This window comes from Mus caroli, chromosome 9 (assembly GCF_900094665.2).
Source record: "Mus caroli chromosome 9, CAROLI_EIJ_v1.1, whole genome shotgun sequence".
Lineage (NCBI taxonomy): Eukaryota > Metazoa > Chordata > Mammalia > Rodentia > Muridae > Mus > Mus caroli.
Genome location: NC_034578.1, coordinates 31,285,031 through 31,299,832, shown reverse-complemented (window position 1 = coordinate 31,299,832; position 14,802 = coordinate 31,285,031). Strand labels below are relative to the sequence as shown.

Below are 14,802 nucleotides of genomic sequence, written 5' to 3'. Positions count from 1 at the left end.
CTTTACAATTGACCAATCATGGGTCTCTGTATTAGGTGACATCAACAAACAAGAAGCTTCTCTGACAAGGGTTGAGAGTTGTACAACTTACATGAATAAAGGTAGGAACTAAGGGACTCTTTATTACTATGTCCCCTTAGTAGAGTTTGTTGTATAATCCCTAACAGCATAAAACATTTCATTATTTATTGTTTTTATTTTAATTAATTTATTTACTTATTCATTTACTTGCCATTATCAGTCCCTTTCTTCTCCCATCCCCCCTCCTCCATCACATAGCTCCTCTCCATATTCTCCCTCCCCTTCTCAGTGTCTCTTGTTAGGTCCCCCTATCATTTCTGATTTTGTTTATTGTTTATTTGTCTCTCTGCTTTTCAGTTAGTTTGGCTAAGGGTCTGTATTTCATGTTGATTTTCTCAAAGAACTAGCTCTTGGTTTCATTTATTCTTTATATTGGTCTCTTTGTGTATAATTGGAGCCCAGAGTTTGACTACTTCCAGCCAATTATGCCTCTTGGTTGTGTTTGCTTGTTTTTTTTTTTTTCTAGAGCACTCAGTTATACTTTTAAACTGTTAGTATAAGATCTCTTTAATTTCTTTATAAAGTCACTTAGTGCTATAAACTTTCCTCTTAGCACTGCTTTCATTGTGTCCCATAAGTTTGGGTATGTTGTGCCTTCATTTTTGTTGAATTCTAGAAAGTCTTAAATTCCTTTATTTCTTCCCTGACACATTGATCATTGAGGATAGAGTTGTTCACTTTCCATGAGTATGTAGGCTTTCTGTTGTTTCTGGTTTTGCTGAAGTATACCTTTAATCCATGATTGTCTGATAGGATACAAGGAGTTATTTGAATTTTCTTATATCTGTTGAAGATTGCTTTGCTTTGCTTTGCTTTGCTTTGCTTTGCTTTGCTTTGCTTTGCTTTGCTTTGCTTTGCTTTGCTTTGCTTTGCTTTGCTTTGCTTNTGCTTTGCTTTGCTTTGCTTTGCTTTGCTTTGCTTTGCTTTGCTTTGCTTTGCTTTGCTTTGCTTTGCTTTGCTTTGCTTTGCTTTGCTTTGCTTTGATCAAGTATATGGTCAATTATGGAAAAGGTTCCATGAGGTGCTGAAAAGATATAATCTTTTGTTTTGGGGTAAAAGGTTCTGTAGATATCTGTTAAATCCATCTGATTCATAACCTCTGTTAGTTTCATTATTTCTCTGTTTAGTTTTTGTCTCTATAACCTGTCAATTGATGAGAGCAGTCTGTTGAAGTCTTCCACCATTAATGTGTGTGGTTCAATGTGTGGTTTAAGCTTTAGTAATTTTTTTCATAAATATGGGTGCTCTTACATTTGGGGCATACACGTTCAAATCTGAGATGTCATCTTGGTGGACTTTTTCTTTGAGAAGTATGAAGTGACATTCCCCATCTCTTTTGACTACTTTTAGTTGAAGGTCTATTTTTGGTAGATATTAGAATGGCTACTTCACCTTGTTTCTTGGGCCCATTTGCTTGGAAAATCATCTTTTAGACCTTTACTCTGAGATAATGTCTGTCTTTGTTACTTCAGTGTGTTTCTCAGGTGCAGCAGAATGATGGATCCTGTTTTCACATCCACTCTGTTAGCCTGTGTCTTTTTATTGGGGAATTGAGATCATTGATGTTGAGAGATATTAATAACCAATTATTGTTAGTTCATGTTATTTTGATGTTGGTGGTGGTACCGTGAGAGAGAGAGAGAGAGAGAGAGAGAGAGAGAGAGAGAGAGAGAGAGAGAGTGTTTGTTTCTCTTCTTTTGGATTTTCTGGTGTGCAATTATCTATTTCTTGTATTTTCTTGGATGTAGTTACTCTTCTTGTACTACAGCTTTTCTTCTATTATCCTCTGTAGGACTGGATTAATGGAAAGACATTGTTTGAATTTGGTTTTGTCATAGAATATCTTGTTTTCTCCCTCTATGGTGATTGAAAATGTTGCTGGATAAGATAGTCTTGGGTGATAACTGTGGTCTCTTAGAGAATATAAGACATCTGCCCAGGACCTTCTTTCTTCTAAAGTCTCTGTTGAGAAGTCTATTGTAATATTAAAAGTTCTGCCTTTATATGTTAATTGGCTTTCATTCCATGCAGCTTTTAATATTCTTTGTTCTATATATTTAGTGTTTTGATTATTATGTGGCCAGAAGATATTCTTTTTTGATGTTCTGTAAGTTTCTTGTACATTTATAGGCATCTCTTTCCTTAGATTAGGGAAATTTTCTTCTATGATTTTCTAAGATATTTTCTGGGCCTTTGAGTTGGAAGTCTTTTCCTTTTTAAATTCTTATTATTCTTAGGTTTGGTCTTTTCATAGTGTGTCAAGTTTCTTGAATGTTTTGTTTTAGAAACTTTTTAGCTTCAGCATTTTCTTTGACCAATGTATCAATTTCTTCTATCGTATTGTCTGCACTTGAGATTCTTCTATTTCTTGTATTCTGTTAGTGATGCTTGTATCTGTAGCTCCTGTTCCCTTTCCTAGGTTTTCTCTCTCCAAGATTGCCTTGGTTTATATTTTCTTTATTGTTTCTATTTCCATTTTCTGATCTTGAAATTTTTATTCATTTTTTTACCTGTTTGATTGTATTTTCTTGTGTTTCTTTATATTTATTTATTTCTTCTTTAAGGGTCTCTCCCTGCTAGAGTGCATTTTCTTGTATTTCTTTAAGTGATTTATTTCTTTCCTCTGTAAAGGCCTCTATCATCTTCATAAGATTAGACTTAAAGTCATTTTCTCGTGATTCAGATGTATTACGATATTCGGGGCTTGCTGTATGTAGTAAGATAGCTGCATTCTGGTGGTGCCATACTTCCCTGGCTTTTGTTGATTGTGTTCTTATACTGGCTTTTAGCCATCAGGTTGTCCCTATTGTTAGCAGGTCTGGTAGTACCTAATGACAGCAGGCCTCTGGGGCTTCAGGTAGAGCTGGTAATCCCTGATGTCAGCAGGCCTCTGGAATGGTAGAGCTGGTTGTCCTTGGTGTCCATGGGCTTCCAGAGGTGTAGACAGAGCTAGTAGGCCTTGATGTCTTCAGGCTGTTCCTTTACCCAGGTGGTAGCAGGACTCCAAGGATGCAGGTAGACCTGGTGATCTCTGATGGTTGTAGACCTGAGTTTGCCTGAGATGCAGCAGGCCTGCAGGAATACCAATGGGGCAGGGCAGAGCAGAGCTTGCTGCTGCAGGGTTTTTCAAGAGGGGTCAGTAGGCAGCGAATTAGAACAAGGGTCTCACCTGGTAGTCACTGATAGCTGCAGGTATCTGGTATTGTAGTTAGAGGTTTGGACTGTAAGATGGAATGGAGAGGGAACATGGCAGAGAGGATGACTGTTGGGCTTGGGATAGACACAGCAGGCAGGGGGTTGGGGATTTGGGATCTCTCCTGGTTATCCTTGCAGCTGTATGCCTCCATCCATAAAACATTTCTTGTTGGTCATGTATTAATCAATGGTTCTGAAGTTTTTGTTTATTTGCATTTCTAGTATTACAAATGACACTGAATATTGTTTTATATGCCATGACAATTTATATTCCCCCTGTACATTGCTTTTGTCATTTATTTAATTGCTCATTATTATTTTATTCTAATTTATATGAAAGTGCTTTGGTATATTGAGGAGAAAAATATTTATCAGATAATATTTTCCCATTACATTCATATTTTTCCAAGAGAGATAGTTTTAATATATTATTTACTTTCATATGTTGTAAAAATTTATCAACATTTCTAACTGATATCTTAGTTAGAAAAACTTCTTCCACCATTAGATTGTGTGGATGCTTAAAAGTGTTGATATCTGGGCTGGTGAGATGGCTCAGCGGTTAAGAGTATAGGCTGCTCTTCCAGAGGTCATGAGTTCAATTTCTAGCAACCACATGGTGGCTCCCGACTATCTACAGGTGGATATGATGTCCTCTTCAGGCAAGTGGATGTATATGCAGTGGAGTACTCATACATTAAATAAAGTTGTGTTTGTTTGTTTGTTTGTTTTTAAAGTGTTGATATCTAATAGTAAGGATAAAATTAGAATAGACTTTGGAACTAAACAGGTCCAGGATTAAACTCCAGCTCTACCATTAACTACTTGCAACAAATTGCATTTTCCAAAGATGGCTGCAACTATATCTTCCTTATCATAAGGCTTTCTAGAATTTTCCAACCTCTAGTGGGAGAAAGGAAGCAGTGTAATATAGTAGACATCACTTCCAAGGCTGGTGTCCAAAACCAAAATGAATATGCTCTCCAGCTTCATCCTCACTGGACATCAAGGAGAAGAGCCAAGTGTCAGTGTTTACTTAATGAATTTTGACACAAAGTTCTCATAAAAATGGTGTGATAACCACCCCTGTGCTATGGTTTCAATGTGAAATGACCCTCACAGACTTTGAATATTTGGACCCTGGCTGGTAATCTGGTTTTGAGAGGATGTAAAAACTCGAATGTAAGACCTATCCTGAGGAAATAGGCCACTCACAGAAGGCTTTAAGAGTTACTAACTCATTCCTGCTCAGGTATAGTCTGTGTTTCCTGACCTTCCAATATGTAAAAGGCTCAAAATGTAATGTCCTGTCCTCATGTACCCTACTATGCCTTCCCCACTATGAAACCTGAAACCAAAGTTCAAAATAAATCTTTCCCACCTTAAGTTGCATCACTTGGGGATTTATGTGGTCACAGATGTGACTAGAAAATGGAATTTGGATACTTGTTTATTTATTTCACCAGCCTGTTATCAGTTTACATAGCTATTGATTTGTCTATATTATAGAAACTGTGAAAATATGTGCAAAATTAGATAGCAACTCATATATATGCAATATATGTAAGATATTTAGAATTTAGCATGTGTTAAAAACTAAGAAAAATAGTCAAAACAAACTTTTAAAATCAAAATTTATTTGATATTTTACATTTGAAGTTTTAATATATGTGGAATTCATTTTAGGTTAATGTATAAAGTTGTGTGAATTATTTGTTGGCCACTTCCAGATTAACAGGTTGCTGGCCCAAATATAACTCTTAAAACCATATATGTAAAAATCCCTGTGTAACTATTGAAACACATGAAGGAAAAGCATCAGATGATTAAAGAATAAATGTTCTCATGTGAGGAAAATTTTTCAATCAGGTTTTACTTCTAGTTTGCCCAAATTTCAGAGTAGAATTGCCCATGGTCGGTAAAGAAAAGAAAATATCCTCAAGAATAGAACACTTTCACTCAGGTTGTGTAAAATCCTGGCAACAAAGAGTCTCCTCTTTCATGAGTAAAGCACCCAGACTCTGCATCCTCTGACTCAAAAAGACTAAAATGCAACTTCATTGGTTTTTCCAACCTGCTTGTCTATTTTGAAAAACCATCTCCATGCATTTTTTAGTTTGGTTTAGTTTGGTTTGGTTTGGTTTGGTTTGGTTTGGTTTGGTTTGGTTTGGTTTGGTTTGGTTTGGTTTGGGGGTTTTAGGTTTTGGGGTTTTTTTGTTTTGTGTTGTGTTGTGTTGTTGTGGTTGTTCTTGTTTTGTTTTGTTTTCTTTTGTTTTCCATCCCAGTTCTAAGAGTCCAAATTGGGAATTTCTCAAAAAGAAGTAAAAATGACATTCTCAGACACAAGACAAAGATGGAAGTTCTTTTAACTCTTCAAATAGAGAAGTAGTTTGGGTTCTCTGCTTCCTGGCGGTGGATACAGGCGATCAGCTGTCTCCGGTTCCTGCTATGGTGGGCGGTATCCCTGTGAATTTTGCCAAAATGACTGAACCATCACAGAAGAACAACTCCACTCAACAAGAGCCCACTAACCACATGTTTCCAGAGAAAAGCAGTCCGATTGGACAGAAGCAACTGCAACAGATAGAACGGCAGCTAAAGTGCTTAGCATTTCAAAACCCTGGACCTCAGGTGGCAGATTTTAACCCCGAGACAAGGCAGCAGAAAAAGAAAGCACGGATGTCAAAGATGAATGAATACTTTTCTGTGAAGTACAAGGTGATGAAGAAGTACGACAAAAGCGGCAGGCTGATCTGTAACGACGTGGACCTATGTGACTGCCTGGAGAAGAACTGCCTGGGATGCTTCTACCCGTGCCCCAAGTGCAACTCCAACAAGTGTGGGCCGGAGTGCCGCTGCAACCGCCGCTGGGTCTATGATGCCATCGTCACCGAGTCTGGCGAGGTCATCAACACCCTGCCATTTAGTGTTCCTGACTAGATGTTATGCATAGATTCATGGCTAGATTCACCTCTCTCCCTGTCCCTCTCCCTGTCCCTCTCCCTGTCCCTGTCCCTCTCCCTCTCCCTGTCCCTGTCCCTGTCCCTGTCCCTCTCCCTGTCCCTCTCCCTCTCCTCTCCCTCTCCTCCCTCTCCCCTTCCCCCTCCCCCTCCCCTCCTCCCCTCTCTCTCTGCCTGTGTGTGCTTTGTGTGTGAGGGTGTGCATTTGTTTGTTTTGAAACAGGGTCTTATTCTGTAGCTCAGGCTGGCCTTGAACTTATGGCAATTCTCTTGCCTTAGCTTCCCAAGTTGTATTAATTTAGGTATAGTACATCATGCCTGGCTTCTATTCCTTCTACATGCATGCATGCATACATACATACCAACAAACATTCATGAATGAATGTATGGCCCTATAGAGAATATATTTTATATATGTACACTTTTAAGTCAAGCTTCTTTCTCTTGGATAAGTGTTGGTGCAACAGATGGCTGTAGACTGGACAATCATTGTGTAGACCCTCTCAGCTTCCTCAGCTGGACCACAGGCTGCAAGAGTGGACACTCAGTCTTCCTCATTAGCAGCACCCTCAACTCTGTCCTGAAGCTACACCTCTGCCTTCTCAGGGTGTCTGGTTGAGAACACCATAATTTTAAGGTTTGCAGAACTCTGCATCTGAACACTGTTACCTAGAACATACAACCAAATGTATGTTTTTCTTGGAATGTCACATATTACTAAGAAAAGCCAACTTGTTCTTTGTACTGTATATCTTTAGTCTTATTTTTTATATTTTGATGTTCAACTTAAATTTGGTAATTACAATATTTTTATTACCAAACATTCATATTGTACTAAATTGTATATAGTTTACTAAATTGAGAAGCAAAGACTTGAATATGCTAAAAGTCTGTGATTAACCCATTACCTTACTGAATCAGTATTTCAGGGTTTGTTTTTTGTTTGTTCTTTAAGGAAGTTCGCCTTCAGTGATACCCAGAGTGGTTTGTATGTTTACTAGTTGGATATATGGATGGGCAGCTGACAGAAAGCATGATGTGACTGTCTCTGTTCTAACATACGGTAGCAGGTGTCTGGAAAGTTGAATTCTGCCTTCTATGTACTCATTTCTTTGTGCTCATGTGCGAGTGTGTGTGTATATTTTGTGAACTTACGTACATCAGTGCAGGTGCCTGCAGAGGCCAGCGATGTTGGGTTCTTCAGAGCTTGAGTTACTGGCTTTTATGAACCACTTGAAATCAGTGCTGGGAGTCACCAGACTTTTCAAGAGCCATATGTGCTTTAAATATCTGAACCATCCCTCTAACGCCAAACGTACTCATTTTCCCCATTTTTGAGTCAGAGTTTCTTTTATGTTCATTGTCTGGGGGGGGGCTCGCAAATCCTCAGTTACTAACTTAAGGTATGTACTGTGACTCAATTTACATTTGAAACAATTTCCCAGATGATGTCACAGGCCTGGGGGCCCTGTATAAAAAGCACTTCTTTAAGTTACACTAGATATGTAATGCAAGGAAGTATTTAAACAGTGGGACTTAGTGACTTGGTACTATTTTAAACCACCAAGAATTTTGTTTTAAATAAATGTGAAGTGTTGAAAGCTGGAAAAAAAAAGAGAAGTAGTTTGTTCATTGGAGAATCTTATGTGGCTTAATATAGTTGAGAATGCTCATAGGAATCCAGAACAGGAGTTGCAATAGGCTTCTGAACCAGAGAAACGTGGTTACCATCTGCCTGTCTTGCCCCAATATGGATGCTCCAGTGTCTGTGCTGTTCTGGTTTTGTTTATACCTTGGTACTTGATCATGTAATAACTGTATGTTTCCACTCTTAATAATGTTACCTTTCTATTCTGTCACATTTTCTGCTCTTCATAACTTTAACTACTGTGGCACACAGTATTACCCAAACATGTCACCATGTTAACCTTGTCTACTTGACAAAACCTACAGGGATATGACCTCAATTAAGAAGTTGCCTAGAGATATCTCTGATTCTGTCACCTGCCTTTGGGACCCTTTTCTCCTACTGCCTGTCTTGTCTTAGCCTCAATAAGAGAGGATGTGCAAAGTCTTACTACAACTTCATAAGTGGTTGATACATATTTTCTGAAGATAAATGGAGGAGGGAGGAGGAGTTAATGGAGAGGAAGGGGAAGGGGGAACTGGAAGGCCAGGAACTATAGTCAGGATATAAAGTAAATTAATAAAACCAAATAAATATAAATAAATAAAAACATAAAAGAAGTTGCCTAGATCAAATTGACTCGTGGACGTGTCTGTGGAGAACAATCTTGATTATTCTTATTGACATAAGAGGGTCCAGACCAATGTTGATAATACCATTTCAAGACAGTTGGTCCTGTATTGTATGAGAAAGCAAGCTAAGCATAAAACTGTGACGAGCATTGTCCCTCTATGAGTCCTGCCTCCAGGTTCCTACCTTGAGTTCCTGTCCTGGCTGCACTCCATGATGAACTGTTATCTAGAAGTATAAACTAGATAAACCCTTTCCTACCCTGAGTTGGTATTGGTCAAAGTGTTTTATCACAGCAACAGAAAGGAAACTAGTACATGATAGCTCATGCTATCTTTACATATTCTGTTACCTTTAACTACTATAGAAATCCAGTTTTTTTCTTCACTTTCATCAGAATATTGAGTAATCACTTTTGAACAAGGCCTGAACCCCTAATCCAATCACCTGATTGAACCACAGCCTCAATAATACAATCAGATCCAGACACATCACACTGTCTCTACATAAACAACAATTTCCATAAATTTCTAATTTTGTTGTTTAATATCTGTGCTTGACCAGATTTTTCTCACCTCTCATATTTCCCCCATGAGATTTGCCAAAAAAAAAAAGTCTCAGATCATTAGCAAATTGGGAAGCCGGGTTAACTCTCTCTTACCTCCAGAATCCATAAGTAATGTGCCAAGAATTCTCAGAGCTAGTCCAAACAAAATCTTAACTCAGAAGACTTGGTGCAGACCAACACAGTATATTTACAGATTTCCCTGTACAAAGTTAGGATGTCATTCTGAGCCAAAACCTTGTGGCTTGGTATATGAGATGATAAATTCTGGGCCTTCTCATGATGGGCAGTATTGTCCACAGATCAAAATGTCCTGCTAGATATGACAAAAAGAATTTGCAAAGATTTGCTTAGCAATGAGGCTGAGCTCCCAGCCAGTTTCTCATATGACTGCTTCTCTTTTCACTGACAAATGATTTTCCAATTTGTAGTAAGTTAGGAGGGGAGAGTAAATACAAACTTTGGGGGAAAGAGAGTTGGTAGTAAGTTGAAGAATGATACCAAATCCATAATAAATTCAGAACTAGAGTCCCATTGGGAGGTTGCAATAGTTACTGTGCTTACAACAAATGAGCTCTGTCCTCCTTTCAAAACTCAGGAAGTTGATGTCCTCACAGTTGGTCATACATGACAGCCTTGAATAATGATACATGCTCTGCCCTGAGGAAGTGAAAGGAAAACAACTTTGAAGACTTTATTTCCCACTTCCATGTTTCTGGTAATAACCTATCTTCAAGTTTCCATAGTTTACTGCACTTGTTGCTAACTCAAAGAAGAGATTTCAATACATAACTAGCAAGAGACATCAGCCCCTCTATCACTCAGTGTTATCTTAAGGAAAGGTCTATCTTTCCAGCCTTTACAAGACCACTCATCTGCATCAACTCCACTCTCCCACTCATCCTAAGCATGAAAGGACCTGCCATTTAGAAGAGAAGGTGTGGTTAGCTGCCCATCATTCCATTACCCACATTACCTTTTTTTGTGAGTATGTAAAAGTTCTCAGCAGCACAGGCCTGTCTATGATTCGGGATGCAGGATGTCATGATTCCATAGCATAACCCAAGATGATATTTATTACATTTATAACACAGTAGTCCACGATCTTCTAGATTTATAAAGAAGTACTTAGTGAATGTGGTCTGTAGAAAAATTATGCAATTAGAGCCCTCTCTGTAGGAAGTTACTATTGAACAATGGGTTGTAACCTTCCCAGAATAGAGTTCCTATAATAATCTTGAGAGAGAAATGTTTTCTTTGGGGTTTTGTTGCTGTTTTGTTTTGTTTCGTTTCTTTTGTTTGAGATTAGATCTCCCTATGCAGCCCTGGCTGAGCTTGAACTTAAAGAGATCCACCTGCCTTTGTCTCCCAAGTGCTGGGATTGTGAAGAGGATACTTATAGACACAAACCAAATGTGTACCATTTAAGGAGGTCCAAGTTCCAGTAGAACTTACCCATAGAATTGACATAATAAGCACCTTGTATAGACTGAATATTTTGCCATGGGTATTTATAATAAGTAAAATGAAACAAAGGTAATTACAACTCCTTACTAATAGCCATAGAATAAATAAGCCAGGAGAACACTGGACTCTCAGGATTCTGTAGTAAATGGAAGGGAGGTTTACTCTTGAATGTGTCACAAATGAACTGTTTACCAAAGACTTTATGCCAGCTATGGTCATACCTTCTTCAAGCTCATTAAGGACACCTGTGAAGAGAAGGAAAAGCAATCTCCTTTGTTACAATCTCATAGACTTCCACATCCCCAACAGCCAGTTTGGAAACCCTCCTTCGCCAGCATCTGGCCACTTCTTAAGTAGCCATCAGCTTTATCATTATCACCAGGACTTACCCCAATACTGGCAGAACAGACAGATCATCACCAGCACAAACATCCTGCAGCCCTTGTCTTCAGCAGCTTTCTGAGGAAGGTACTGGCTCTTTTCTCCCTTGAGAGGAGACGGTGACCTGTCCTTAGGCTGTTCACCTAAATTACATCATAAATTATCCGGGACTGACAGTACTTCTGGTTCCCATGATCAAGACATTGTGTTTGACTCCCTCAAGATAGACTCCCAAATCCTAACTCATCAAATTTGTTCCTGTTTCCAGGAGGCAGGCCTTGGTGAACTTGGAGTTCTTCTTTAGAGCTCCCTCTGTCCCACCTGCAAAGGAGAATGACAGTGAAGCTCATCCACTTTCCCTACTGATTTCCCCGCAGCTTCACACATTTTTCTCTATATGCCCTCACCATGATCTAAGCCATTGTTATCGTGACCAACCAATACCTTTATTTTTCTTTGGCTTCCTTGTTTCTACTTTTGCCCCTTCATGGTGAGTTCTCCAGGTATGAGCCAGAGAGTTGTTTACAAGTCACAGGTGTCACATTGTGAATTCAAATCCTCCAATGACTTCTCTGCATATTTAGAAAAGTATTCAACACTCTTTGAGCTGACAGAGAACTCTTCAGGGAAAATAAGTGCTAGCTGCCTCTCCAATGTCTTCTCCTGCCATATTCACGTTGATGCTGCCTGACCAAATACAACAGCATTCATAAACCTTAGCAGTCTATGGAAAATGACACTTCTGGTTTCCACTCTGTCTCACTACCTGACCTTGTATATCTGTTCTTCCTTGGCTTTTTCACAAGGACAAAGCAAACATTTTCTTTTATTTAGTCTGGCACAACCTATAGTGTGGAGCTTTGAACATAAAAAATATCTAATAAATATCTGTCAGTTGAATGAATGGTAGCCTTGCTACATCTACTTTTGCATTCATACCTCATTCACCACAGAACAATAAGGTCTACCAGATTTTTTTAATTTATAAGGTTATATAATTATACCATTTCTCCCTTCTATTCCCTCCCTCCAAACCTTCACATATACCTTTCCTTGCCATAATGCACAAGCAGGGCTTAGCACTCCTGAGACCATTCCTGAGATGACCCCAGGCACCACTAACAGGAGCCAGTAAGTGATAGAGAAATTGAATAGAAAAAGAAACAAGAGTATGGGCACAATGAAGAGAGGCAAAAATGAAAAGTTGAGGGTAGTAAGGAACAGTCTGATATGAGTAGCCAGTGATGCCACCTGGGACCATGGTGGGGTCCTGGCATTGCTGCCATCAGGGTCACTTCTAGGTTTGCAGCCTTGCAGTAGGAGGGATCTGTTACCATCAAAGACCAAGCAGATATCGCTAGTCTCAGCTGCCCCCCAGGGAAATGATGATGTCTGAGGGCTGTGCAGAACTGGTCGCACACCTCACTTGGGCATTGTAGGAGAGCTGGCCCTGGAAATATGAGAGCAAGAGGGCTGGCCCACCCCCTAGCCAGCTGCAGTACTCAGGATAGAGGGCCCCACACATTTGGGGGTTAGGGTGAGCCATCTCTGAGGGTATGAGCATGGGAGAGCTGCCCCTGCCACGTATGTCCTAACTGATAGACTGGATGAAGAAGAGATATCCTCCCACCACAACCCTGTGTGTGTGTGTGTGTGTGTGTGTGTGTGTGTGTGTGTGTGTGTGTGTGATGGCATTGGTGAAGGAGACATTCCCCCCTCTCTCTTTTGACCCAAGCTAATGAGAGCAAGGGAGCTGGCCCTGAGAGCTGGCCCTGGGATAATAAGGAGAGCTGAGTTGTCCCTGTCCCTCACCTGCTGAAGCTTGGGACACTTGGGACACACTCTTCACTTTGGAGAATGGGCCCTGCACACCACCTGGGCAGCACAGGAGAGCTGACCCTGATGTTGGGAGCATGGATAAGCAGCCCCAAGGATGTGAATGTGGGAGACCTGGGCCTGCAAATTGTCTGCTGTATAGAGAGTAAAGAGAAAATAGGTTTTGGGAGACTATTGAAAGTATTTCAGACACAAATTTCCATTTTAATTATAATGGAGTTATTTTATTAAGAGAAAAATATAGGAGAGAATTGCCAAGAGTTGGGAAAGGCTGGCATGTGGCAGCAGTGGGTAAGAGCTGTGCACATGTGCTCTTCCTGACACCTCTCTGTGCCCTTTTCTGGACCCTACACCAGATTTTCTGTTAGTAGAAGTGGGGCTCGTTGGCATTCTGCCAGGAAGATGAAATGGCCAGGAGACAAACAGCCAGTGGTGAGAGCATTGAGGATGGGGAGAAAGAGTATTCATTCTGTGCCTGCCTCCTTGTCTTAGGGTTATCTGCTTAACCCTGTGCATAAGTGTGTTCGACAGACAATTAATCATTGTCTCAGTATGATAAGTCCAGTGACTGAAAGGCCTAGTTGTATGACTGCATGGATTAGAGCAATCATCCATGAAGTTAAGGGTACACTTTGAAATAGTAACAACCACCTTTTGAGAACTAACAAATCCCCTTAAGCAATAAGTTCTTCTTAGATCATCTTAGATGAACTGTGCAATGATCAAGCCTGTCCAGTTAGACAGTTTAAGTGTGTTTTCTATTTAAAAATAAAACTCATGTCAGTACCACAAATATAGACCTGGTGACATCCAACTTTTCACCAGTTGCTTCTACCAACATAGCCACATCTGTTAAATTGATTCTCTCTGCTCTTTGACATCACATTAGTGAAATTTAAAAACATCCTAAAAATTACACCCACACACATATATACACATGTGCACACCACACCTATGCATGATCTCATTAATAGCTTTGGCATTTTTAGATTTCTATTGAAGCTTATCCTATTGGGGCTGTCAGAGCCAGGGATTTTGCACATAAACTTTAATTATACAACTTTTACTAAAAATAATATGGGCTAATTTAATAATTTCATGTATGTGGCCATTCATTTATAACCCAACTTACTACCATTCAACAGTATAAAAACATAAATACATGTAGATAATACATAGGGAGATTTTTTCCATTTTTTTCTTTTATCAAAAACAGATTCTTTTTACATATATCTTGATTATAGTCTCCCCTCTCTCTACTCCTTCCAGTTTCTCCCCACATCATCTCCCCTCCAGATACACTTCATTTCTGCCTTTCATTACAAAAGAACAGGCTTCTAAGAGCTAACAACCAAATACAACAAAATAAAATATAATAAGATAAAGCAAAAACAATCACATCGAAGAGGGACAAGTAGCACCAACAAGAGTCCTAACAGCAGGAACAAGAACCAAAGAGCCCTTGTTCACACACTCAGGGGTCTCATAAAATCCTAAGATAAAGGCTGTAATAGGTATGCAAGAGAACTTGGTAGAGACCTGGTGTCATGTATATCCTTGGACCAGGGAGTGGCACCATTTGGAGGTGTGGCCTTGTTGGAATAGGTGTGACCTGGTTGGAGTAGGTGTGTCACTATGGGTGTGGGCTTAAGACCCTCCTCACCCTAGTTGCCTGGAAGTCAGTCTTCCACTAGCAGCCTTTGGATAAAGACATAGAACTCTCAGCTGTGCCTGCTCCATGACAGCCTGGATGCTGCCATGCTCCCACCTTGATAATAATGGACTGAACCTCTGAACCTGTAAGATAGCCTCAATTAAATGTTGTTTTTTATAAGACTTGCCTTGGTCATAGTGTCTGTTCACAGCAGTAAAACCCTAACTAATACACCTGGGTAGGCCCTGTGCTTGCTGCTTCAGTCTTTGTGAGTTCATAGTCGCCTGTTAATTGATTCAGAGGGTCTTGTCTTCCATCCCTCTGCCTCTTACATTCTTTCTGCCTCCTCATTCATAGGGTTCTCTGAGGTATGAGGGGAGGGATTTAATGGAGACATCCCATTTAG

General features: G+C 39.7%; 2 protein-coding genes across 2 annotated transcripts; one reads left to right on the top strand and one right to left on the bottom strand.

Annotated features, from left to right (window-relative positions):
• The first annotated feature begins 5,710 nt into the window (after positions 1 to 5,710).
• Positions 5,711 to 6,269, top strand: LOC110302542 (ARL14 effector protein-like). The gene has a single exon (XM_021173350.1). It carries the CDS (start codon positions 5,725 to 5,727, stop codon positions 6,214 to 6,216), a length of 492 nt encoding a protein of 163 aa, XP_021029009.1. The 5' UTR covers positions 5,711 to 5,724; the 3' UTR covers positions 6,217 to 6,269.
• Positions 6,270 to 9,581: 3,312 nt separating this feature from the next.
• Pate2 (prostate and testis expressed 2) lies at positions 9,582 to 10,957 on the bottom strand. Its single transcript, XM_021171206.1, has 4 exons — positions 10,915 to 10,957; positions 10,747 to 10,770; positions 10,035 to 10,166; positions 9,582 to 9,718 (listed from the first exon to the last, which is right to left on the bottom strand). The coding sequence occupies exons 1-4, from the start codon at positions 10,955 to 10,957 to the stop codon at positions 9,582 to 9,584; spliced, it is 336 nt and encodes a 111-aa protein (XP_021026865.1).
• Positions 10,958 to 14,802: the final 3,845 nt, after the last annotated feature.

Excerpts from the sequence above, each read along its gene's own strand:
- Pate2 (XM_021171206.1), bottom strand. The coding sequence starts at position 10,957 with ATGTTTGTGCTGGTGATGATCTGTCTGTTCTGCCAGTATTGGG. Across the intron at positions 10,771-10,914 it reads TCTGTTCTGCCAGTATTGGG|GTGTCCTTAATGAGCTTGAA; the intron begins GTAAGTCCTGGT and ends TTCTCTTCACAG. Across the intron at positions 9,719-10,034 it reads TTACATACTCACAAAAAAAG|GGCAGAGCATGTATCATTAT; the intron begins GTAATGTGGGTA and ends TCACTTCCTCAG.
- LOC110302542 (XM_021173350.1), top strand. The coding sequence starts at position 5,725 with ATGGTGGGCGGTATCCCTGTGAATTTTGCCAAAATGACTGAACCATCA.